Genomic DNA, 27,213 nt, shown 5'->3' with positions numbered 1-27,213 from the left:
ATATTTTTAGATACAAGAACCAATGTGTTTAAAACGTGAATTATCAGACTCAGGCATGGGTTTGACTGTAATTAAATGTTCATATTGATAATCTTTTTTGCTGTAGACCTTTCCAAAGTGAAACTGATGAGATTTGATGATCCACTGTTGGGACCTCGGCGAGTTCCTGTCCTGGGAAAAGAGCACACTGAGAAGACCCCCATTTCTGAGCATGCTGTTTTCCACGTGGACCTCATGAGCAAAAAAATTCATCTTTCTGAAAATGGGCTACGGGCAGATATCGGTGATACAATGGTCTATCTGGTTCATTAAACTCGTACACGCTGGAGCTTTATCCTGGTTTCTGGGGATATTACTACTCCGGCATTACTGTGTGCCTATAGATTGGCTGTGAGAACCTTAGGGTGGACCTAAATAGGTTTCATTTCCAACCATCAAATTCTGCATGTAATCAATTATACCAAGTTATCTTGGACTCCTGGACCTAATAAATTTTTTTTTCCCTTCTTGAGGCCTCAGAAAGAAATAGTTTGTACCATACTTTGCTTTTTTTTTTTTAAAAAACAAATTATTGCCATTTTCCAGAAGCTTATAGTATTTTAGATGAACACAAATGTGTCAATATGCTTTTTGTATGAGGTATACTTCATACTGTTTATGAAGGCTAAGGAGTATCTAACACCTTTTTATATTATATCCATTATGTAGTTAGCTGTTTTTCTTCTTTAAAAAGAAAAGAGTAAATTAGACAGCTAGTTTTGATTTTTAAAGAAGAGAACTCTTACGATTTTAAAAGAACAAATGAGAATATTTTGACTTAACTGATCACTAAGTATTTTGTATAAAGGACAAAAGTTCTTATATTTATAAGAATTTTTTAGGCTTTAATGTATTTAACCACCAATAGTATTTTTTAAAGGCATAATCAGTAGTTATTTATAGCTTATTTGATCTACACTAAATTTAGTTGTTCTAAAAGAGAGGATTTTTTCCCCCCAGAAATCTGCATTTATCACATTTGTCTTGAGTCCAGTTGTGTTTAAAGATCATACAAACAGTATTTCATACTTATTCTTTTATTCTTTCTAGAATGTCTTTTGATATTATCTGTACTATTTGTTTTCATATGAGGAAAAGATATTAGGTATTGATTGACAAGACAAAAAACATTTCCATTTCTTTTAGGGCTTAATATGAGGACAGACCAATTTGGATAGTCCTAAGGAACCTGAATTCTAAATTTCAGTTCATGTAAAAAGATTTTATTGAGCTTCTTTTTTTTTTGCTTTATACAATTTGCGACTGATGGGCCTAGTTGAACTCTTTATCATAGATTCATTAAAGCAAATCATAGAACGTTAGTACTGAAAGATCCCTTAGAGATCATCAAGTACAAATCACTCTTTATCTGCTAGGAGCAGGCATTTTATCAGAGTGGGTAAGATTCCAGGCTCTGAAGTCAGACTAGCTAAGTTAGATTTCCATTTCTTCTATTTGCTACTTGGGTGGTTTTGGCCCGTTACTCAGCCTGCTTCTTTATCTATAAGATGGAACTAATAATGTGCCTATTTTCCTAGGCTTATTTTGACATGTTGAGATGAAACAATCTAGGAAAATCTTACTTACAGTATAGTGCCTGGCAAGTGGGAAACCCTCACTAAATGTTCCTGATGGTGATGATGATAATGATGAACCTTCAGTAAATGTTGCTGAAGACTCTTCCCCTCGCTAATACACCAGGGTAGGTTGGCTTAAGATTGCTCTAGGCCAGAATCATGTCATATTTGTTTGGTTCCTTTGGGGCAACAGTTTCATTGTTTGCCCTCCTTTAGATTCCTTTGCTGCTCCCTCAATCTGCATAGCCTTAGTTATTCTCTAAATCAAAGGAATCCTTCCTGTTGCCTGAACAAAGCCTACTAAGTTTAACTTAGGCAAATTAAATGAAATGTGTTTGGCAAAAAAAAAAAAAAAGGAGACAGGAAAATAATTTTAATATTGTGAGTATCTATTTTATTAAATGAGCCTGTGAACCTCTGCTTTCTTGGATTAAGTGTAAGTTGGAATTCATGGATTCTCTGTTCCCTCAGTCTCAGTTCCTGTGTGTCTCTCTTAGAATAAATGTCTTGCTGGGCTGAATGTATTTTTTGTGTTTAAAGATATAGGTTTTGTATAAGGATGCCTCTGAGCATAAGCCCATTATCTCATCTGGTGCACAACTGGAAAAACAGCAGTTAGTTAAAATGCTGAAGGAAAAACTAGTTGTCTTGGCTTGTTGTATTATAGGAGGTTGGTACCTTCCTAAAGAATCTCAACTCTTTTTAAGTTGTAAAATATACATGCATAAACAAAGTTGTAAAATATATGCACATAGACAAAAAGTGAAAAACAATAAGAAATACATAACATACACACAAAATATATGAAATACACACAAACAATGAACAACAAAACAGCATTTATCAACAAAGCAAAAACCTGTGTGATCACCACCCAGTCAAGAAATAGCACCATCCCAGCACCTCAGAAGCCTGCCTACATCTCCTCCTATAAAGACAAGCGTATGGCCAAGTGTATGAACATTCTTCATACATGTTCCATGTGAGCTTGAAAAGAATGTTTATTTTGAAGGTGTAGAGTTCTATATACGTGCACTGGGTCATAGTTGAAGATTGAATTGTTCAAATCTGTATTCTACTGTTTTGTTTTCTTGGTGTACTCTTTGTTTTAGAGAGGTGTACTAAAATCTCTCATGACCTTGCATTTACCTGTTTCTCCTCCTAGATCAGGATTTGTTTTATATATTTTGATGCTATGTTACTAGGTATATATAAATTTAGATTCTGGTATCTTTCTTGTAAATTGAACTGTTCTAATTAATTAGCAAGTGTTCCTTTATTTTTAGAAATTTTTTTTGCCGAAAGGCTACTTTGTCTAACATTAGTATAATAACATTAGTTTTCTTTTGGTTAGTGTTCATAGAGACTGTCATTTTCTATCCTTTTACTTTTTTAAAAAATATTTTATTTTTTATTTTATTTTATTTATTATTGTATCATTTAATTATTTTATTTTGGCAGAGGGGGGGGGTAATTAGGTTTATTTATTTTTGGAGGAGGTACTGGGGATCGAACCCAGGACCTTGTGCATGCTAAGCATGCGCTCTACCACTTGAGCTATACCCTCCCCCCTGTCCTTTTACTTTTAACCTTCTATAGTTTTATTTTATTTTCACACTTTATTTTGACAAATTTTAAACCTACAGAAAAGTTAAAATAATGGGCCAGTAAACATCCATAAACCTGTCGCCGAGATTTACCAATTGGTAACATTTTGCCCCATTTGCTTTTTCTCTCTTTTAATATTTTTAAAAATGAGCTTTTAATTTTGGTATAGTTTTAGCTTTATAGAAAAGTTACATCAATTGTATGGAGAGTTCCTGTACACCCTTCACTCAGTTTCTCCTAATGTTAACATTTTATATAACCTTGGGTCAGTTGTCAAAACTAAGTAATAAATACTGATACGCTGCTATTAACTAAAGGCTTCATTAGGAATTCACCAGTTTTTGCTATTACAGGACCCTATCCAGGATACCACCTTCCATTTAGAATATACTTTAAAAAAATTTTGAACCATTTGACAGTAGGTTGCAGATACCATGACAATTCCCCTTTAAATAGTTTAGCATGTAACCCTTAAGAACTAGGACATTCTCCTGTATAATCACAATATACGTATATCTTGCCCAAGAAATTTAACATTGGGCATGTACTTTATAAGCATGTTATAGTTTAGCAATAATATTAGGTAATAAACTTTCCTAATACAAATGAGGTAATAGTATTTCCCCAATATCTCATCATAATACTTTATTTCAGGATCTATTCAGAGACTAAGCATTACATTTTGTGGTCATGTCTTCTTGATCCCCTTCACACTAGAACAGTTTCTCTTTCTTTTTCAGTCTTTGACGACAGTAACATTTTTGATGACTCCATGTCAGTTGTTAGTAGTTTGCCTCACAGTCTAGATTTGTGTATTTTCTCATGGTTTGATTCAGATTTAAAAGTCTTCGCAAGACTGCTACATGGGTGATATTTCCCACTGCATCACGTTTCCATGATGGTCAGATTCCTATATTGTCAGTGTGTTCCCATTACTGATGATACTGAGTTTGATGACTTGGTTAAAGTAGTATCTTCAGATTTCTCCATTGAAAAGTAATCTTTTCCCTTTTGTAATTAATAAGTAGCCTGTAAGGTGATATGTTAAAACTTATGTAAATATACTTTTTACCAGCAAACTTCCAGGAAATGGTAGCATTCGTGGATCATCTTTCTGCCAGTTACTACGCTGGTAGTTGTAATAAGGTGAGTTCTTAATGTTACCATTTCTTCTACATTTATTAGGTATCATTCTAATGTAAAGAAGAGGTTCCCCCTTTGCTCCCAATTTTTGTGTTTCATCATTCTTTTCAAACCACCGTGGACCAATGGATTCTAGTTTTTATATATGTTATAATCTGTTAACCCTCATTATGCTTTGACTGCTCAAATATTCTTGAGTTATCCAGTGAGGCTGGATCCATTCAAGTCAGTCCTTTTGACATCTCCCCATCAGTCTTGAAACATTCCTTTGCTTACTGGCACAACAAGTTCCCAGCTCACCTTATATTTTCCTATCTCAGAACAGCAATCAGTTTTTTTCTCTAAGGAGCTCTGCTCTGTTTTAATGGAGAATGGTATTAAGAAACCAAGATCTGGGTGTTTTGTGTACTCATCACTACTAAGTTGTAATTTTTTTTCTTTAGACCTTTCCAATGGGCAGAGCTAAGAGATATATATATATATATATATAAAATATTTTAATTATATATATGATATATATGATATATATTTTTTAAATTATAATTTTATCTAATACCAAACTTCTTTCTTGCCTTCTCCCTGTAAATATTTGTATCATTCTTCTCACACAGTGAGAACTCTGGTTCCCAAAAACCTCAGTATATTTACTCGTTTGGTCTGTTAATAATTTCAGAATTGCCGATCTGAGCAAGTCTTGGCAAGACTGCTACATGGGTGATACTTCCTACTGCATCATGTTTTAATGATTGTCGGATTCATACATTGTTCATATGTAATCGGCTACTATTGGTGACAGATTTACTAAGTAGAGTTCTAAAACACATATATATATATTTTGAGAAAAAAAAAATACGTTTGCAGTTCTATGTCCTGAAAATGTATCTCACTAAGGAATATAGTCAGAACACTGTGTTCAAATGTTACTTGGACGAATTTCTTTTCATTTGTGGCTTTAATATAAAGTCATTTGTTTCTCTTTTTATTCAGTTTTAAGGTTTGCTTTTTTCCCTTTTTATTTATTTTTTGAATAAGTAAAATACATGGTTCAAAAGTCAAAACTATATCCATTCAGAGAATTTTTACTCTCTTGTACCACATTCCCCCGCTCTGTAGCTAATTGTTTTCATTGGTTTCTAGATTATCTTTCCTGTTTCTTTTTCCAAAAATAAGCAAATATTAAATGTACTTTAATCTCTTTTCTCATGTAAAAAGTAGAGGTTATATATAATTGTTTTATACCCTGCTTTTTAAAGTTAACTATTTTTTGATAAATATATAGAAGTATATATTTATATTTTTTATTTTAGTTCCCAGAGATCTGTTCTTTCTTCCTCCTCCTCCTTTTTTTTCTCTCCTCCCCTCCTGTCTCTCTTCTCTCTGTTAAACCGTACCATAATTCATTCAACTACTCTCCAGGGGATGGCATTTAGTTTGTTTCTAAGTTTTTGATATTTTATAGAATCTGTATAGAATTATATAGTGAGTAACTTTGTGGATATGTGGTTTTATATCTGGAAGTTTATCTTAAATTTCTAGAAGTGGACTTGTAGGTCCAAGAGAAAATGCACATGTAGTTTTGCTAGCTGATAACCTAGGCAAAAAAGCATATTAGACAGAGGGTACAGCAGGTGTAAAAGCTCTGAGGAGAGGCATGTGGCTGGTGTGCTGAAGGACTAGCAAAGAGGCCACATGAAGACACAGGTCTAGATGGCAAGTGACCTGTCCAAGACCCTATACACTAGTGATGGAGCTGAGATAGAGCCCTGGCCTCCATATCTCCAGTCCATCACAACACACTTATTAAACAAGGAATGCATGCATGGGAAATAGGAATGTATTTGGCTAAGGCCAATGTTGTCAGGGCTATTTGGTTAGAGGAGGGAGAATTTTCTATGGACCAGAGTCAGATAGACTTCACAGATGAGGTGGGACATGAAGGATGGTGAGGACTGGAATAGCAGTTTGGAGAGCAGGGCCACATTCCTAGCTTTCAGAACTAGATGTGGATAAGGGCCTGGAGGTGAAAACAAACGCATGGCTTGTTTGGGAGATGATGCCAGGAATGGAATGTTTATCTTGGAAGAATAAGAGAGAAGTTGGAAGCAGGTAAGTAAATTGGGCCTTATTATAAAGGTTCTTGGATTCCAGGAAGAAATTCGAAGTTGATTTAATTACTTGCAGAGTCACTGCAGATTCTTGAGGTGGGAACGAGATGATGTGTTCCTTCATGTCTTTTGTAGTTTGTGGTAGTTATGTCTGTTTTTATCTTGAAAAATTCATTCATTTAGTCATTCTAATGATTGTTTACTAGATAGCTGTGTACCTGGCTCTGGTAGGTTCTCAGTGTTTGATGATACATTGTTAAATTATTTTCTCTTAATATTTTTGGACATAATTTCACATCTGTATTAGAGAATACTCAGATGCCGCCGAAAACTTACAGCATCAATTAAGTCTTCTGATTGCCCACTGCCATCCTAAGAGCTTAATTGGTTATAAGGTAGGGGAAAAAAAACACCTCACACATGAAAAACAAAAAACAGGATAGAACATGATCCTTGCTCGTAAGAGTTTAAGGAATAAGACAAAGAAATCCTGTGTTTTCACTTTGGAAGAGAGGTGGTAATTTGTTCTATCCCTTGTTTTCCTTAGATTGGAGTTAGGCCTGGAGCTGTGCTGCCCAGTAATTTAGCCTCTCACCACGTATGTCTGTAGAGACCTTGAAGCGTGGCTAGTGAATTGAGGTGTGCTACAAAAGTGTAGAATACACTTCAGATTTCAGAGACTTACTGTAACAGAGAGCGTAAAATACCTCAATAATTTTATTTTATATTGATTACATGCTGAAATGGTATTATAGAGATATATATTTTAAAGTCACTTAGAGAGTTTTTGTTTTAAAGATACTTTTTTTTTTCTAAAAGAACACTTTTAGAACTTTCTATTGTAAAAATACATTTTGGATATTTCTAGAACTCGCCAGAGTTAAGATCCATTATTTCTTTTGTAATTAGAAATCTGTAGAGTGATGTTTTGGCACCTTGGGAGTGTCCTGTTCCCAATTTTTTACCTGATCCTTTACTGAATAAATTATGCTGGGGGCTGTGCAAACTGGTGATATTCTAATGGCAAAATTGTTAACTGAACCAAACCTGGGTTTGCTTGCCTACCGTGTAGCAAAGTCAATCTACTGACACTGGGTTGTGATGAAGGAAAGTACAGCATTCATTTGCAGGGCTCCAAGCAAGGAGAATGGGCAGATCATGCTCAAAAGACTCAAACTCCCTGATTGCTTTCAGGGAAGGGATTTTAAAGGCAACATCTGAGGTAAGAGTTGCAGCTCATGAACTTTCTTCTGATTGGCTGGTGGTGAGGTAACAGGGTAATGTTTCAGGAGCCTTAATCATAAACTTTCTGGTTCCAGCCAGTCTGGGGTCTACATGGTTGTGACTAGCATACCACCGTTTACCTGGTTGGGGGGACGGTCTTAGTTTCTGCAAAATAACTCAAAGATACACATCAGATTGTTATTTACATCATTTGAAGAGGAGCTAGGATCCTGTTTTATCACTGAGCTATTTGCTTTTCCTTTGTTTTCGTACTCCCTCACTTCCCTAACTAGTAACTGCCTGAGTCTGCTCTTTGGAACTCAGGAAAGGCCTAAGAGACTAAAGTCTTTTTCTATAAACAAGAAACAAGGGACACGGAGGGGGCTTCCATACCTGGGGAGGCCCTGCAGGGTCCTGCTCAGTTTCATTTCTCCCCTTTTCTTTGATACTCCTCAATTTTGAGGAGAACAGGGGTGGGACAAGAAAGGGAATAAAGTTTTGGACAGAGAGGTTAATCATAAACTTGGGAACTTTGTCTTAGGGGACTCGTTTTCAATTATTTCTTTTCCGCAAATAGTTGTCATTCCGCTTGCTTTCTCTTTTCATTTGTTTTCTTCTTAAGTGAAAGAGCTGTGTGGCATTTGGCTTGGTCGCTTCATACAATAAATGTTTGATTTGAAAAGATGAGACAAATGACATTTTATAATATGAAATTGGCTTACATGTGCAATGGTTGCTCATTTGTCATGGGAATTTTATTGTAAATCTTTTTTTGCAAAGCTAGTCATCACTTCTTAATTTAAGATATTCTTATAAACTTGAATTTCCTGTGTAGCACATTTAGTCCACAAATTACTGAGTGCTTACTGTGTTCCAAGCACCGTGTTAAGCACTTGGAATAGAGTGGTAAGCAGAAGAAACATGGCTGTCCTTCACGCAGGAGGCATCCTTACGGTTAAGAAGACAATGAGAGTTGCCCAGAACCTAGTGAGAGAGGGCAATTATGAAGCTGTATCTGAAGGATCTTTATTTGGGAGGTATTATATAGGCTTTTGCTAATAGCCCTGTTCAAGTAAATGCTTTGAAGTGCAGAACCCTAAACAATCATTCTCCATGGGTCTGATGAGAATATATAGTATAGTTGGCAGTTTTCCTCCTGTTGTCTTTCTAATGTAGCACTGAATTATGATTGCAGACCTGTCCTCTCAAACGTGTGATTTTCTCTTAATTTTTTTCCTGTGGGGACATTTCCCCAGTGTCTCTGTTGTCCACACCCTGAGGCGTGCTCTGAAGGCTACTTCAGAGGCTCCTAAGACCCTGAAGATAGGGAGCAGTAGGGAGGCGGTCACCAGCCGGGCCCTGCTTTGTTCACTGGGTTCATCTGGGCTGTAGGAAAGCAGCAGCACCGCTTTCCTGCCGTGATCAGTGAGGTCCATGGAAGAGTAGGTGATTTCTAAAAGTTCTAAGAAGGCTTAGAGGTTTGACAACCTAGCATAGCTCAAACTTTTAGGAAGCTGTCTTTCATTAGGTGGTTTCAAGCACGATATTGGCTGAAAGACCTTATTTTCTGTCTCTGCTTTCAGGTTATTTGTGGGACTCATGTGATCTTGCTGAATTGGACTAGCGGCCCCGGGGATGAGGAGAGGCCCCTACTGCTCCTCAGCTACCTGGCAAGGTGGAATCTGTAGCCTTTTGAGTCTCCTAAGGAGAAGTCAGGTGACACTTAGCTAGGTAAATGTTTGCTAGAGTTCGCTCTTAAAGCAAAAGGATTTTTCCACCAAAGATAAGTTTTCTTTTTATTTAATTTACACTATATATTCAGCAATATCTCCCTTCAAATTAGTAAGATGGACAGGCCCACAGTTAGGTGTATAAGGTGTCTGTCAGTTACACTGTGACCTCAGGTTCCAGAATATCAAGGCAACATTCTTTAGATGTTTCACTTTGGACTGAACCTAAGTTTAGAAGCAGTCAGCTTGTTGTCAAAGGGAAAAGGATATCCCATGTGACCAGAAAACACCTGTTACTATGAGTTGGTTTGGGAATTACTTCTCTAAGTTTCCTGAGGATGTTTCCTTTCTCAACGTACACTCACCTCTGTTGCTTTCGCTCATACCATCTGAAGATGAACAACATTTTATCTCCAACTTGAGGTAGGGAGTAGGGTGATTCTCCCCCCACCCCCCACCAGCTTTTGCTCTTTGGTTGGAATATCAAATCAATGTCTTCTTATGAGGAGCCAGGAAAAAGAAAACTGGGCTTGGGAAGAAAGTATCTGCTATCATTTCCCATGTGCACTTGAAAAGGGGGCAACTGATTAGTTCCTTCTGGCCTCACTTGGCTGGTGGAAAGAGAAGAGCTGCCTTGGGTGGGAGGGTGTCTCTTTATTCTTAACTTAAAATGTTGAGCCCTGACCAAGTGAAACTTTATTGCTGGTGGCTGCCAGTAATTTCCACCCTTTTGAAATCAAAACTCAAGGGTTTTGGCTTCAGTTAAGAGTTTGAAATAACTAAGGAGGCCTCAGTGGAAGGCAGAGCAAACTCCTAGTACTTCAAGTTTCATTAAGGAAGAGAGCAACATGAAACGCCCCAGCCGAAGCATCAGGTGTGTGGGGACGTGCGGTGGGGAATGTGCTGAGCTGCTGGAAGAGGGGAAGGGCAGAGTGAGGCTGAGAAGGGGGAGGACTGTATCTCATCCCTCTCCTGACACTGTTGCTCCGTACGAGCCAGTAACTGGAATGACTGGATATAGCCTCCTGCCTCCCACCGGTGGAAGCCTCTCTGCTTCTGTCTTTTATAGTGACCAACCCTCTTGGTTTGGCTGGGACTGTCCTAATTTTAGCACTGAAAAGTTTTCCATCCTGGGAAAACCCTTAGTCCAGGGCAAATTGGGATGATTGGTCACCCAAATTGAATTTTAAGATATTTGGGTAGCACATATGACAAGTGAGAAACTGTCCCAGGTCTTCTTGTTCCACTCTTTGTTTCTTAGAGAAGTGTGCAGAGTGCCCTAGGATATGTGCAAGGCCCTTAAGCTAAATAATAACAGTAGTTGCCATCGAATGCATGCCTACTATACGCCACGTACATGATCTTGTTGAATCCTCAGGGCAACTGTGGAGGTAGGATATTTTAAATCCAAGTTTATGGGAGAGGAGACCAGAGTTCAGGGCTGGGACAAGTTGTGTTTTCCAAGGTCAAAAAACTAGAAAGCAGCTGAGGCACATTTGAACTTCAGTGTACCTGAATCTAAGCTCTGATCTCTTCCCAATAAATGAAGAACTTGCTGAATTTGATAGCAAATGGATAGCTGCTCTGGTTTAGACGCTGTGACCATCAACTTCACCCACTACTTCCAAACTCATTCCTATTAATGGTAAGAAAAGATTCTGCCTCTCTGGGGTTACATACAGAGCTAAAAGCTATGCAGGAAGCTGCAATAGCTACTTTACTTTGATACCTGTAGCAGCCCCTGAATAATTATTCAGTTCTTAAAGGAACTACTAAGTGCCCAGCACATAGCAGGTGCTGAGTGAAGGGTAGCTATACTTATTTCGTTTTTGACATGTTTGTTATGATCCTGAACTGAAATGTTTTAGCCAGTGCATGTCATTTCAAACATTTTAATGTTTAAAAATCACCAAGGAGTCAGAGTATTAAGGAAAGAAACTAATACAGTTCTTGAGTTCAAAATTAGGTAAACACACAAAAAACCATTTTTCTCCCCCACCAAGGCAAAGGTATCCTCTTGGTTATTTGATTTGGAATAGATACAGGACAGGCTTCCTCACCATAATAAGAGGTGTTACACACATAATGCTGAGACAGAAACAGAAAATTCTATTCCAAGCCTCCAAGCTATAAGGGATTTCAAAGGAAAATCTAATCTAGGGGCTCGGCTCTAAGAAATTCCTTTACTAAAATCATTGGAAACTCTTAGTACAATAATCAAAGTCCTCAATTTGTAGGGACCACACTGAGAGGTAAATGCCTTGGGTGGTGTGGAGGGGACCAAGGAGATTTAAGGCTGCTCTCAAAAACTATGTTTTTATGTAATCAGTTCACACCTGAGAGTTATGCCTTTACTAGAGAGTGAAACACAGTTAAGATCATATAACTTACAGCTACATTTGAGGAGGACTTAAATATGATGGAAGAAATAGGTGAATTCAGTTTAGTCCAATTCAACAAATATGCACCCACCAGGTTTCAAGGAGGGCACTGGGTTCTGGGGATACAGGGAGAATTAGCAAGTGCCCCCTAACCTCCAGGGGTTCACACGGAAGTAGGGGGGTAAGATATGTATAGAAGTAGTTTCTTCAGGACCAATTTGAAATCTTCATGGGTGTCTTAGTCTGCTGAGGCTTTCATAACAAAATACCATAGACTGGATAGCATAAAGAGCAGGTATGTATTTTCTCACAGTTCTGGAAGCTGGAGGTCCAAGATCACGGTGCCAGCATGGCTGGGTCCTGGTGAGGACTCCCTTCCTGGGCTGTAGCCTTCTCTCTGTGTGCTTATATGGCCCGTCCTCTTCTGATAAGGCCAGCAGTTCTATCAGACCGGGAGCCCAGCCCTATTCTTCATTTAACCTTACTTACCTCTCTCCAGACAGTCACACTGGGGCTGGATCTTCAACATATGGATTTGGGGAGAAACAGTTCAGTCCATAGCAATAGGCCCTAACCCACATCATAACAAAATATTAAAACATACCCATACCATATGTTATATCCTTTTTTTTTTTTTTTTTTTTTGCTGTACAATAAGGGAAAAGATGTTTATAATTTGCTTTTGAAATTATTTGGCTATGAGTAATTAATTTGTGATTGCTGCTTCTCAGCATTCATTCATTCTTGGGATTTTTTTCCCCCAAAATGAAAGAATTATAAATTGTTTTCAAATGTAATAAAATACGTGTGAATTTCAAATTTGACAATTGATGAGACAGATACAAAGCTAGATTTTTGTGTTTAATTGAGAATTAACTAATTTTTACTTTGCAATTTTTATATTTTGTAGCCAATACTTTTTTTCCAGGTCTCAAACGCTTTTGCAGGCTCTTAAAAAGCTTGCTAGGCCCTAAGCATTGTCTGTAATGCCTAATGGCGTGCGTGTTTCATAGCTCCACTTCACACTTCTAGACAGGTAGCTCCTAACTCCAACCTCTCTTCCAAGTTCTGGTGTAGCTTGGCCACCTGTTGGCCAGGATGCTCCTGATGCCATACTGACATTGTAGCCTGGCTGTGTTCCAAGCATCCTCTTCCCAGTTCCACCCTACCTCCTATTACTTGCCATCTCTATTACACTGACATCACCACCTACCTAATGGGAGACTCAAGCTAGTGCAGTGATCGTCAGTGGTCTCCAAATCCACCTGTATTGGGCTTCAGGCTGGTATCAGGATGACTGCATGGGAACTGCCTGGGAACCTTGTTATGAATACTGATTTCTATACTTCTTCCCTGGAGACCTATGCAGTGGTCTGGGGTAAGACTTGGGAATTTGTTTTTCTTAACAAGCTAATGGGCTGTCAGATTTGGGAAGGTGTAGACTTGGGTAGTGTTAGTAGAATGAAAAAGAGGTGTGGATTTTAATAACAGTGCCCCTTATGATAACACAAAATCCCATTGATTTATTGTCCCAAATCAGAGGTTCTCAAAAGGCTCCCCAGCTGTTTCCAAGATGCCCCCCGTGTGTGGCATTAAGGATGCTCAGGAGTATTCTGCCCTGGCCCTTGGGCTGTGTGTCTCAGGTGGTGAACTTTGGTGACTATTACTGTAACAACAGCTGTTAGAGGAGAAATTCTCTTGCCTCTTATTTATTTTCTCTCAAGTATGAGTTTGAGGCAGGCTTTTTAATTCTTCATAACACCCTGGAGACCAGGTACGGACTCTTAATGAAGCTTGCCAAAAGGGAAGCACAAAACAGACCGCATGCAGAGGCTCAGACTCATTCTAGGGACCCTCGACCCTGCTCTTGACCTGCCCCTGCCACGAGGCCAGGTAACAGCTTACCCTTCACGATAGGACTGACTCCAGTTATCTCCACGGTAGGAGTTCAGGCAAAACTGACTTTCAGCCCAAAAAGAGAGGGATGTTTTTTCTCACCTCACTTTTGAAGCCCATCCCCTGGGCCTGCATTTCTATTTCAGAATGATTGAGTGGAGTATCTATTCCCTTCAGGGAAAAGCAAACCGAAGTTGTACTTTGTGGTTGCACTAGGACAATCATACAGTAGTTCGATATCAAGACATATTCTGAAGTCTGGGTTATTCACTTAAATGATGCTGCCTGTTCAATTTCAGTAGCCTCATCCAGATTTAGATGTACCAGCTTAGTCCAATTCCTTATTTGTCTTCAACAAAGGTTCAAAATCCCTGGGGTATAGCCTCGCTCAGGGTCACCTTGTTACACATGCTCTGGGCACAGTAAACTAATTATATGTCTTTCAGTCGACATAATAAACCTGTGAGCTAGTTTTTTCATGTTACATTTGAACAAACAGAAAGCAAAAGAGGGATTAAGCGACTTAACTGAGGTCAAGCTTCCAGGAACGGGCATGCTGGGGTTTGAACTGAAGTCTCTTGGTTCCAAGTTTGTCAATTTAACTATCATGAAACACTGAGAAAGTAGACTGAACATTGAATTTGAGTAACAGGACCTGGAATAATAATGTCATTAATACAAGTGGGGCAAAAAATTAGAGGAGAAGGTGTGATGGAGAAGGAGGGAGGGAGACAGTGAGGTCAGCTTGGGCTATGAAATAAGAGCCACTTGTCATCACTGGGTCCCTGTCTGTTTATCACTCTATCTCAGCCTGATACCGTCTTCTTTGTTTCCAAGTTAATCACCATCCTTGACTCTCCAGGAGCCATGCACCAGCCCAGGCTGTGGTGAAGCAGCCTGTCCGGGGAGCCAGTGGCAGGACCACAGTCACAGCGATTGTCCAGACTGGTGGGGACTGGAGCACCGGCCTCTTCAGTGTCTGCAGAGATAGGAGAATTTGTATGTTTTCCTCTTCATTTAAGTTCTTCTGTACTGTTTTCTTTCCCAAGACATAAGTGAGTATCAAAGCTACAACAGGCCCAAGGACAGAAAGTAAATGGTTTCAGAAAAGCTAGACTAAACTTCTAGGGATGTAGATGCCCTCCTTGGCAGGAAAAATCTTGTTTTTCACGAATGTGAATGCTTTTATAGAATATGTGGGTGACTTCAAGGAGTTTTTAAATGACAAAATCCACATAGGCAAAGATGTACAAAATGGGCTTTCTCATCTGCAGCTGGTGGGAGTATAAATTGATACAGGCTTCCCAGCGAATGGTTAGTAATACATACAAAAAGGACCTCAGATGTTATGTAGCCTTTGACCTAGTAATTACATTCTTAGGCATTTAGTCTAAGGAAATAAATCATGTACCAAGATTTAGCAGCATCATTAAATTTTGCAGCATTGGTTATAATAGCAACAGTCTGGAACAACCTAAATGTTCACTGGGGGCATCCATACAATGAGTTAATTACACAGCCATGAAAAGTCACGTTGTGGAGTAATGCATGCTGGGATGGAAAAATATCTGGCTGCATTTTTAAGTTAAAGAAGCAGATTATAAAACTATACACGTTAGGCACCATTTTGGGGAAGAAATGTTTAGAAAAATACCTGGAAGGATATAAATACAAATGTCTGCAGCAGGTGTCTCCAGATGGTAGGCTACTGGATAATTTTTCTTTTTGCTTATCTGTCTAGTATTTCTATGAGGAAAATGTAGTAAGTATTCTTATAACAGATCATAAAATGAAGTCCCCTTTGTTGACTGAAATCTTTTCAGACGCTAGTGTAGTTATAAAGACGTACCAACAACACCGTCCTCTAGGTACATGATCTCCCCCTGGGTTTGACGTTCAAAGTGCATTGATTCTATTTTCACCTGAGGACATTCTGACCCATCTTTGGTACCACATGTCAGTATCCCCTTCCAGGACCTGATGCTCTTGCCCTAGGGAGCAACTTGGTCACAGAATCTTTTTTTGGAAGGGGGAAGATCCCTTTAATGGATGAGGGCCAGCCTCTTAATTTCAATAGACCCTGGATTTAATATTTTTTGAAGAATGCGGCTCTCTCCACCCTTTGGAGGCCTCTGGGAAGATCCGAATTTGTCCTAAATCTTCACAGGATGGATCAGTTCGGAGAGCTCCGAGCTGTTACATGATCCAAATCCTTATTCAGCCGAAAATCTTGCTGAGGCATAAGCTCTAACAACATTTTTTGGTGCTCTGATCATCCAGGCCTGAGCCTTCACTGTTTGCCTGGGCCTCAGAGGAGAGACTGCTGAGAACCAAACCCTGTCCTCCATCCCTGTCCCTTTGCCCATATGACCCAGAGCTCAGCAGGTTTCTTCCTGCCATGGCTACCCGTGTGGACTTCTGAGCAGACAACGTGGCAGCCCTTCTCTGGTTCTCTGAGGATTCTTCCTGGTTCTCTTCCAGATACTCTGATTTTGGTTATCATCTTGTACTGAAGTACAGAGAAGGCAGAATTGCCATGTGGAGATGTGGAGACCTAGCCCCAGATTGGGAAGTGGACCATTTTCCTTTTACAGCTTGTAGTTGGGGGGTTGAGGGGGGAGGGTCATCAATGCATTTCCAAGTAGGGCAAAGCCTGGAATGTAATGTAGTGGTTAGGAGAACACATTTGTATTGGATATAGACCTCACCTTGAATCTTAACTCTGCCTCTTACTGGCCATTTGACTTTGAACGAATTCTCAGAGTATTCTTCCACCTTTAAAATGAGGATTTTAAAAAAGGTGCTTGAAAGTTGTCAAGATTAAAGCAGATAATGCATAGAACTCACTCTTGAACACTGGTGTGGAACATAACTGGATCAGCATTTTTTTAGTTGCATGCTGTACTGGGTTAAATAGTGTCCCCCAAAATTCATGTCTACCTGGAACCTCTGAATGTGACCTTATTTGGAAATAGGGTCTTTGTGTTATAGTGAAGTAAAAAGGTTATATTGGATCAGTGTGGGCCATAATCCAATGGCTGATGTTCTTATGAGAAAAGGGAAATTTGTACCCAAACACGTGGAGAAGATGGCCATGTGAAGGCAGGCACAGATGAGAAAAATGCATCTATAAATCAAGGAATGCCAAGGATTGCCAGCAACCACCAAAAGTTTGGAGAGAGACGTGGAACAGGCTTTCCTTCAGAGCTTCCAGAAGGAACCACCCTGCCAACACATTGATTTCAGAATTCTAGCCTCCAGAATTCTCCAGTAGAGAATAGTTTCTATTGTTTTAAGACACCCCATTTGTGGAGTTTTGTTTTGGCTTCCCTCTGGGAAACTAATACACTAGCAAATGCTGAATTTCATTAGAAGGCTGTGGAGTAGCTCACAAAATCAAGAAATCAACTAAAAACGAAGTTCAGAAAGGACGAAATGCATTATCAGGAGCTAGCTGACAATCTGGTCGACTCTGAATGTTTCTATCCTTTTGCTTTCCTGTCTGAGAACTGATGTTTCAGCAGTCGAGCCCAATTTGACTAGCCTAGGTTATGCCTGCTGCTTGGCCAGGCCAGGGCATTTCGAATGACAGTTCTCTCAATACTGCCCACAATAGTGAAGGGATAATTTCCTAAATTAAGATGGGGCTGCTATGCCCATGAAAATCCCGACAAAATGTACAACAATGCACTTAATGAATCTTAGGAATTAATATTCGTTATTATAAATTTTTATCCTCCAGTATGTTGAGGGCAGAGAGTTGAGTCAGGAGACTTAAACTGTCTGCTGCCCAGTCCCAAGAGTACCTAAAAAGTTGATCAAAAAAGGACCACTCGTTACCCCTTCTGCCTTAAGCATTGCTTAGCTCTGCGCCCCACCCCCATCAATATTCAGGAGACCAACCACACTGGGTCTTCTGTGGGTTCCCGGCTTGGTCATTTGAGAGAGCATTCTATCAAAGGGAGAAGGAAGGACATTTGGAGAATACAGTATTCTTCACAGTTGGGCATGAGCCATGGAGGAAAGGACAAGGATATACAGTACCAGGTAATCTCAAATGTTCTGTGCCCTCATTATTGTTCCCTGGATAGACCTCCATTTTGTGACTGCTCATCGTGCCTCTAAGCCATTGTCTTGGAAGAGAATTTAAAGGCAGTATCACTTTATATACTCAGTACCTACACCATAATTCCCAGGGCACTGCTGGAGTATGACTGCTGTGAGTCTTGGGTTTTTTTCCCTCCTTTGTTTACTTCATTCGCAAAGTTTAATTTCAAGCAAATCACTGTGACAATAGTTGTGACAAACTTGGGAACAAAAAGGAGAGCTTCTTTGCACAACTTTGTTTCACATCAGATTCCCATCCCAGGACAGTTTTCCATTAGATGTTGGGAGTTATTGCTACAGTTTGTCATCCATTAAGCAAAGGGCACATTATGAACAGCAATGATTTCCATTTCTTTTTGACATTTTGCTTCTTCATTTAGTTGTAATTATATTTTTTAACTGGCTCCCTCTTCCCACCTCTGCGCTTTCATCTGAATTCACACTGCAGTGGGATTAGAAAATGGCTGCTTCTGTGTCCTCTGGACATGTGGCTCCTGAAAGCTCAGATGTGAAGATGAAGCCACGCTGAAATAAGTGGCTGCAAAACTGCCTTGTGGGCGAAAGGCCAGCTGTTCCAGCTGAGGGTGTTTGTGATGTTGCCACAGAGGAGATTTATGTGGGAGGTGTCATCAACATTGTTTATTAATTCAGCCAATATTTACTGAGCCCCTGCCGATGTGCAGTCATGTGATAGGTGTGACAGGCATCAGTCAGAGAGAATAAGACAGAGATGGCCTCTGAGAGGAGATAGACAATAAGCAAATAAATTAATCGCAGTCGTGTGAAGTGCCATGGAGGAAATGAACAGTGTGTTTTGAAAGGAAACTGTAGGGGTTGAGTAAAGGATGGCTTCCCTGAGGACCTGACTGAAGCGGATACCTGAAAGATGGAAAAGAACCAGCCACTCAAACTACCTCCCCTGTGGAGGCATCACAAGCACCAGGTGGTAAAGAGTTTCGTATGGACGAGGAAACGTCAGATGCCCAAGGTGGGTAGGGTGAAGCAGGCCAGCATTTTCTTTGGCTTTCTGGAAGCAGAAGGAGGCGTGAAAAGGCCTCCGACTGGGATTCATGTCCCTAAACTGTTTCTTGGGTAAACTGTACACTCTCTGAGAACCCGGATCCCTGGTCTTGCTCACTGCTCTAAGTGCCCAGAGCACCTGATAAATAGGAGGTGCTTAAAGTATTTCCTGAATGACACATCAATGAATGACTTTTAACCTGTGTTTTCACTTGCTTCCTTCTTTCCTGCACTTCAGTGAAAGAATCATAAAGCCTCAGAATCAGAAGGGATATTGTGGTCAGCTGGATTTGCCCTTCACCAGTTTGTCTCAATCCTCTCTGCAGCAGGCCTGGCAAGGACCTGACAGCCTTGGCTTTCTGAACATTTCCAGGGAGGACGGCTCCTTTCCCTTGGAGCTAGCTCAGTGCTTTAGAAAATATGATTTTGAATGGGTTCCCATGCACATAAGTACCTAGCCCTCTGGTGTATGGTGAGCAGGAACTCCATTCTTGCTCTGCTGCCCCCCTTCTTCCAAGAGGCCAGCACTCTTACCTGAGCCCAGATGTAGTCTGTATGCTTGTAAAGATATAAAAATTTTAAATGAGAATAGGTTAATCTTTTTATTATGAAAGTATTGTATAATCATTGTAAAAAAAGAGAAATACAAAAGGCTATAAAAGAAAAAAGCAGTGTCCTATAATTTTGGCTGTCAGAGATAACCGTTGTTAATATTTTGGTATCTGTCCTTCCAGACTTTTTGCTGTATGTGGTGTATGTAATTGACACAAATAATAGAACAGTAAACACATACAGTTCTGCATCTTCATTTTGTTTTAATGTAACAAACAGGCAATCAGAACACATCGGCACTTCTGGAGCTAATATTTTAAATTACGGCATAGATTTCATTGTATGAATGTACTTAATTTATTCAGAAATTCTTATTAGTGGACCTTTATGTGTTTTCCAGACTTTTTGCTGTTTTAAACCAATGCTTTGTGATTATTCTCATACAGATGCCATTTTGCATGTGTGAGAGTTTATCTGCAGGATAATTACAGAGGAGTAAACCTGCTGGTCAGGTAGTATGTACAGTTTTAAATCTTGATAAATGTTGCGAAGTGGCTTTCCATTTGGAAGTTGTGCTAATTTACTCTCCCACCCACAATGTATGAGTGTGGCCCATTCCTTTTCTGAGCATCTCTTATTGTTAGATGGTTCTGCCTTTTTGTGATAACTGATCTGAAATGTGCCTCGCTGCAGTTTCCACCCACCTTTCCTACTTCTGCTCTCTGGGGCTCCACACTCCGGTTTTGTGTAGGTTTCTTCTTTTTATCTCGACTCGCCTGTGAGTTAGATGAATAATGAACCACATTCCATGTGTGAGGGTGGAGCTCATCTCAGAACAAGCCAGGAACTTTTAGGCTGTGGGTGCTGACATAACCACCAGGACTTTGGTGTAAGAGGAAGAGGCTGAATTTATGGCTTGTATCCCTTTTGAGTCTGAGCTGCTTTAAAAAAAATACATATATATTTGTGCATATACACACGTATGCATATACTTGCATATATATATATTTTTTACTTCACAAATGACACATGAATACATTCACTTTATTTTTAAAAAATGAAACGTTACAGAAAAGGGAACCATATTCCTCTTTTTTATTAAATCAGTTGGGAGGGTTTCCTTTCAGATCTTTTCCTATTTATATATGCATCCATTAGTAATATATATTATTTAAACAAAGCATAAATGGTATTATGCTGCACATATCATTGTGCAATTTGATTTTTTTAACTCAAAATATGTCTTGGAGATTTAGCTCTGTTGGTTCTTAACTGGTCTTTCACTGAGTTCTTAATTATTACCTAGCGTGATTTGCACCATCATGGTTTATGTACACTTTCCTCTATTAATGCACATTTGTTTTAAATTTGAAGCCACAAATAATGCTGTGGTGGATATCCTTGTACCTGCCTCTTTGTGTGCATGTGTAAGCATTACTCTAGGGTAGATAGTAAGTAGTGGAATTACTGGATCCCAGAGTATTTAAAATTTTACTAGATTCAGCCAAATTGCTTTCCAAAGTGACTGTGCCAATTTCTACTTCTGTCAGTGTATGGAGTACCTATTTCTCCATGGTGCCACACAGCATTTGACACTTAAAAACTTAAGAAAAATTTGGCATTCTTATTGGTGATAAATGGTTTCTGATGGTCTTAATATGCGTTCCCCTGATTACTAACAACATTGAGCAGCTTTTCATGTTTACTGTTGGCCATTTGTTTTTCCTCTTCGGTGAATTACTTGTTCATTGTCCCATGCCTATTTTCTTCTTTTGTTTAATCCTTTATATACTGATTTGTAGGAATTCTGTGTGTATTCTGGGTACTTACACTTGTTCTGTTATATATGCAGCAAAATTTCCTCCTCGAGACACTTTCTTTTTAGAAAGAAATGGAAAATTTTATTCTTGTTAACCTGAGGGTTATAATCTGGGACTTGTAAAAAGTAAATGGGATGTCACTTATTAGACATCCGGTCCATGCTCCTCGAGACTCTTAAAGACAGGATTTCATCATCTTACCCTTGTGCACCTCTTGTTGAGCCGTGAGCCGACAGTGTTTATCCTGCTGCACAACATCGCAGTACACCTGACCCAAGGATCTTTTGTAAAGAAGTTGCATGATTTCAAACTCTCCCACAGGAGTAAATATCAAGCAGTGGTAGTGAGGACACTGTCTTGGAACACAAAACTCCACATTGTGGCATCCTAGATAAATACGTAAAACATGAGAACGTATCGGCATATGTGTTATGTGTAGCAGTTAAGACTTTGGGGCGAGACTACTGGAGTTTGCATCTGGCCTCTGCCCCTTCCTAATAAATATATGACCTCGGGCAAATGACGTAAGTCCTCTGGACATCGGTTTGCTCATCTGTAAAACAAGCCTAATAAGTAAATTTTATAGGATTGTAGGATTGTTGTGAGAATTAAGTGAGTTAATAAACGCAAAGTATTTTAGCAGGACTTGGCACATGGTGAAATCTGTACAAATATTAGCTATTATATAATAGAAGTTTGGCTTTCATAGTGTTTTCTTATCATATCTGACTTCTGTCCCAAGGTAATTGAATTTTGGGCGTGTTTTCTTTAGTATCTAGTACCGCCTTCTAACGAACACTTAGATAACATGGATATACGATGGAAAGGATTAAAGATAACGTTAACAGCTTGTGTCATTAAAAAAGACATATGAGTCAAAAAAATAAGGTACAGAAGGGGGAGAGTATAGCTCAGTGGTAGAGTGAGTGCTTAGCATGCACAAGGCATGGTTCAATTTCTAGTACCTTCATTTAAAATAAATAAGCAAATAAACAAATACATAAACATAATTACCATCCCCCCAAAAAAGTTAAAAAAATAAAAATAAAGGAAGGTACAGGAGTTCCAAGGCACAGAACAAGAACTTCTTTATAATGTACTTACTGAGGATGGTGGGCATGTCTCTTTGCCAGTTAAAGTGGAGCAGTTCAGGCAATGTATAAACATCATTTATTATTCATTTAGATTACCAGATTTATAATTATGCAATTTTTGATTAATTTTTTATTTGCAGAGATTTTACACTGCAGTATTTTGTAATCCATGCATGCAATGAGACTTGATTGATTTTTGTATGCCATGATTCAAAATCCCCTAATTCAAGGTCGCATGTGGTATGACCACTCTGAACTCACTGCAAGTTCATGGGCCACTTGCTGTCTTCTGACCTTCGTAGCAGTTGTCAGTGCTAATCTCACTAGGAGTAACGATTTCTTTTTTTAATGTGGGACAAAACATCCCAGACAAGGCTGAATTGTGTTTGCTTTGGACCAATGATGCCTACATGATTTAGCAATTATCTTAAATTCCTGATGAGCTGGATGAAACAGATGTTCTGCTCCTCGCAGATAGGCTACTCCTTGTCCTCCTGCCCCGCCAGTCCTCATGCTCTATGTGCACATGTGCTACCTCACCCCCCATGTGAAATTGCAGGAGTCCAGAGTCCAGGCATATCCCTTGGAGGTTCTAAGATAAAACAGTGTTCCTAGATTTTTGCTTCTTTGGCACTAAATTTGGGAGTGGGACTCCATACTCCTCACTGTTGAGGAGGGAGGGAGGTATGAGGCAGCAGAGACAGGTCTTTGACAGGAAATTCTCCTAGTGTACTAGTGACCTGGTATGTGAATCTTTGTATCTGGTCCACTAGAAGGCTATGATCACTACCGGTTCATACTCCTCATTGGAATGGATAAAATAAAAAAGACTGACAATAGCAAATGTTGGTGAGGATGTAGAACAGCAAACTCTCATACATTGCTAGTGAGAGTGTAAATTGGTAAAAATACTTTGGAGAACTGTTTGTGAATTTCTGGTGAAATTAAACATAAATCTACTCCATAAACTAGCAATTCCTCTTCCAGGAATCCACCCTAGTGAAATGAAAATGTTTGTCCACGTAAGAAATTTTATATGAATATTCATGATAGTTACCATAGTAGCAAAAAATGGAATAATCAATGAGAGAATGGATAAACAATTTGTGGAATATTTATAGATTGGAATATTACTTAACAATAAAAATGACAAACTAAAGATAGACATAACAGCATAGATGAATTTCAAGAAACATGATGTTGAACAAAAGAAGCCAGTTACAAAAGTAAACATGATTCCATTTATATAAAGTACAAGAAGAGATAAAACTCATCTATGGAAATAGAAATCAGAATAGTGGTTGTGTCTGGAGTAGGGTTGGGAGGATTGGGATTGTCTGGGAAGGGATGCGAGGGAACTCTGGGGTGAGGGCTATGTTCTCCACATTTGGTTACTTGGGTGAATATGATTGTCCAAACTCATCCAGCTGAACATTTATGATCTGTGCATTTTCTTGTACATTATAAATTATGGCTTAATAAGATTTATTGAATACATTTTTTAAAGGTTATGGTTAGTGCTTTTTTTTTCCTGTTTTATAGTTCTGATTATTTGTATTCATCAAGGTTGTCATCTTTTGCAATACTAGATGACATAACATGTTAATCGTATACCAGTATCCTAACCTGTGGTCCAGTGATTGTTTTCAGTGGATCTTTGAGTCCCGTGAAGTTGAATGCACATTTTTGCATATCTTTGTGCATGTATTTTGCTCTTCCCTTGAGGAGCAAGTTCATAGCTATCATCATATACTCAAAAGGGTCTGTGACCCAAAACGTATTTAAAACAGAACCTCTGTGTTAGATGGTTCATGCAGAGTCTGTAGGAAACAATCAGTAGTTAAAGATGAATGAATGAATGAATAAATGACAAACTGTTTCCAGTTACGTTCAAGGAACCAAGCGTCTACGGCAGGTGTCAGTGGCTCCATGAAACTAGCAAACGTTAGAGTAACCTTCTGGCCTGAGAAATAGAATAAAGTCCTGATAAGAATAGCAGGCAGAATCAGTGTACAATAAAGGAGCTTTCAATCACATTTATAGAAAAAGACGCCTGCTATTCAAAAGCATCTTATACTGTGTCTATTTTAAATATTGAAATTAGGTGAACGTAATAGAAGCAACGGCTATGTTTCAACCATAAAAAAATTATTTAATGCTTCTCTCTTGACAGGAAAAACAATTACCATAGTGAATGCTAACAGAATTGTAGCAGGTTCAGCTTTGCCGGTGTTTAACAAAAGAAGACAATTTTAATGTGGCTCAGTTACGGCAATTTTCATACACTGAGTTTTGAGAATTGGTTATTCAGTCTCCGTGCCTGATTGCAGGGAGACAATGCAGCATTAAATTGATTGCATAGGGTTGTAAATGCTCTTTGAGATGTGTGGTTGCTCCACGTACATCTGAGAACCTTGGCTTGCTTTTATGTGGCTATTGACAGGTTTCTGTGGTCTCCTTTGTCCCATGTGTCTTGAGTGTGACATCGCCAGGCATTACGGAGAGTGTTTTTGTTGGCCATTGTTACCTGGGTCCACCTTTGCACTGAGAATTGGCACCAGAGAGAGACATAAAATACGGGTAAGTGTGAATACATGAAAACTGGATCTATATGAGAACCTGGATGCTTTTCAAACTTGTGATTTAAAAAAAAAAAAAAAAGAAATGTGGGTGAAGATGCTTTAAAACACCACATTTAGTGGAAGACTTTAGGAAATGAAAGGGAAGAAATTTCTGATTTCATTTGTTACTAACATGTTTATTAATCAAAATGCCACATTGTGAAGGGTATTTCCAAGGGAGCCCTATTGTAGATTACTGGTCAGTGGGCCTCTTCTGTTTCTCTGTCTCTTATTGCATTAAGAGAAGATAACAGGTAGAAATGTTCCAAATTTGGAGGATAAACTTGGAATAATCTCACTTAAAATGTAGCCTATCTGCAATATACAGAATTCACTTTGGAAGGTCCCTGGTGACTCATTAAAGAGCCAGCAAATTTCCAGCACAGCTGAGATGGAGGTGCAATGACACTGAGGACGGATGTGTCATACCAACTAAGATGTGGACAGATTAAAAAAAGGCATCTCTTTATATACTCATATGGAATGATCCCTGAGATAAATATTTTAAGTGAGAAAAAGAGCAAGGCGTAGAAGAATGCAACCATTTACATAAAAAGACTGTATACATATATACTTGCCTAGGTGTAGAATTTATCTGGAAGTGCATTGTAAGAACCGCCAATGTTGGTTGTCCCCAACAGGTAACTGGGTGGCTGAGGACAGCTATAGCAGGGGAATTCCTTTTTACTGTGGGAGTTTTGGACCATGTGCACTTATAACCCATTCCAAATAAATAAAATAATTAGTAATATTAAGTCCTAAGAGGAAAAAAAAAAGACGTTGACAGGGGAGTTTTCCTCTGTCAGGGAGACAGTGGTTTCAGGTATGAAGCCTTAAGGGAGGGTCTCTGAACTGCAAGGATTGATTAGCTGCTTGGCACTTGGGTAACCTCGTGGAGTTATGTCCCTGGACGATGACTTAAGGGTGGTGGTGGATCTTGGGTGGGATGGGCCACCACATAATATTGTGGAGGTCCCTAGGGAAAGGAACTGAGCCTGTGTGACTGCGGCTGAACAGAGACCTGGGTCTCCCCCTAGGGCACGCTGTGTGAGGACTGGCTGGCGGTGCACTGCTGTTGGCCTTTTTCCATCTGTCAAGTGGCCCGGGAACTCAAGATGAGGACCTCCCAACTCTACGAAATCTATGCAGCCCCTTTGACTAAAGAAACTTTTATTTGACAGGGTAAGAAAACTCGTCCTCACTCCTCTCAAACCTCTCTTAGTAGAGAGATTGTTCGTCATAATTTCACTGAAATAATCTGAAAATAAATGATTTCCCCTGCTGTATTCACTGGTGCCCTTTCTTTGTACATATCCCCAAGGAAAACTCTGTTATTTGTCACAACTTGCCATCCCAGCCCAGCCACAATAGGCCTATTATGAGTTTTGTGCCCTCCACTACCCTGCCTGGGGTTTTGGAATGTTGCATTTCCCCCCATCTTCCCCTTTTATGAGGCATATCTGGGAAGCTGGAAGAATTGCTATATGGCTTTCTTATGCTAAGCTTCTTTTCCCAAAGTACCAGTGATGGGGCAGGAGGTGGTTAATTTTATTTAGCACCTGGACTAGGCACTAAGTGTCACTGCACTACAGAAGTGTTGTCCTGACTCCTTCAGTCCTGACTGCGTAAAGGAGAAAGTCTCAGGTGGTTGTTGATCTTGAACAGCTCTCTAGTGCTTGCAAATCTTCAGCCCTGCACTCAAAGCCTTCGGAAGGCAACTGTTAACAGGTTGAATTTTGTCCCCTCCCTCCCCCTTCCTACCAAAAACATGCTGAAATCCTAACTCCTGGTATCTGTCAATGTGACCTTATCTGGAAATAGGGTGGAAATAGGGTCTTACAGATGTAATTAAGTTGAGGTCATTAGGTGGGCCCTAATCTGGTATGACTGCTGTCCTTACAAGAAAAAGAGATGAGACACAGAGGAAGAGACACACAGAGGGAAGACAGCCATGTGAAGATGGAGACAGAGATTGGAGTGATGCTGCCACAAGCCAAGAAATGCCTTGGGTACTAGGAGCTGGAAGCGGTGGGGGGATATTCTCCCCTAGAGGACCCAGAGAGAGTGTGGCCCTGCCAACATCTTTTGGACTTCCAGCCTTCAGAACTGTGAGAGAGTAAGTTTCTGGTTTTTTTGTTTTGTTTTTTTGTTTGTTTTTAATTGAAGTATAGTTGATTTACAAAGTTGTGTTGGCTTCTGTTGTCTTAAGCCACCCAGTGTGTGGTCATTTGTTACAGCAGCCTTAGGAAGCTAATTCACCAAGCATCTACTATGTGGTTAGAATACTCTTGTTTTT

The 27,213-nt window shown here is 39.4% G+C and overlaps 2 protein-coding genes across 3 annotated transcripts in view; both read left to right on the top strand.

Annotated features, from left to right (window-relative positions):
* Positions 1-1,974, top strand: part of LARS1 (leucyl-tRNA synthetase 1) — a 57,157-nt gene extending 55,183 nt beyond the window's left edge. For both annotated transcript variants that reach the window (XM_031449277.2, XM_031449276.2), the window contains exon 32: positions 107-1,974. In XM_031449277.2, coding sequence (XP_031305137.1) covers positions 107-312 — 206 coding nt within the window. In that variant the 3' untranslated portion in view covers positions 313-1,974. The remainder of the gene's footprint in view (positions 1-106) is intronic.
* Positions 1,975-9,171: 7,197 nt separating this feature from the next.
* Positions 9,172-27,110, top strand: PLAC8L1 (PLAC8 like 1). Its single transcript, XM_010990354.3, has 5 exons — positions 9,172-9,849; positions 14,566-14,702; positions 24,740-24,876; positions 25,955-26,099; positions 26,821-27,110. Exons 1-4 carry the CDS (start codon positions 9,725-9,727, stop codon positions 26,093-26,095), a joined length of 540 nt encoding a protein of 179 aa, XP_010988656.1. The 5' UTR covers positions 9,172-9,724; the 3' UTR covers positions 26,096-26,099; positions 26,821-27,110.
* Positions 27,111-27,213: the final 103 nt, after the last annotated feature.

Source organism: Camelus dromedarius, chromosome 3 (assembly GCF_036321535.1).
Source record: "Camelus dromedarius isolate mCamDro1 chromosome 3, mCamDro1.pat, whole genome shotgun sequence".
Lineage (NCBI taxonomy): Eukaryota > Metazoa > Chordata > Mammalia > Artiodactyla > Camelidae > Camelus > Camelus dromedarius.
This window is presented reverse-complemented; position numbering and strand designations above follow the sequence as displayed.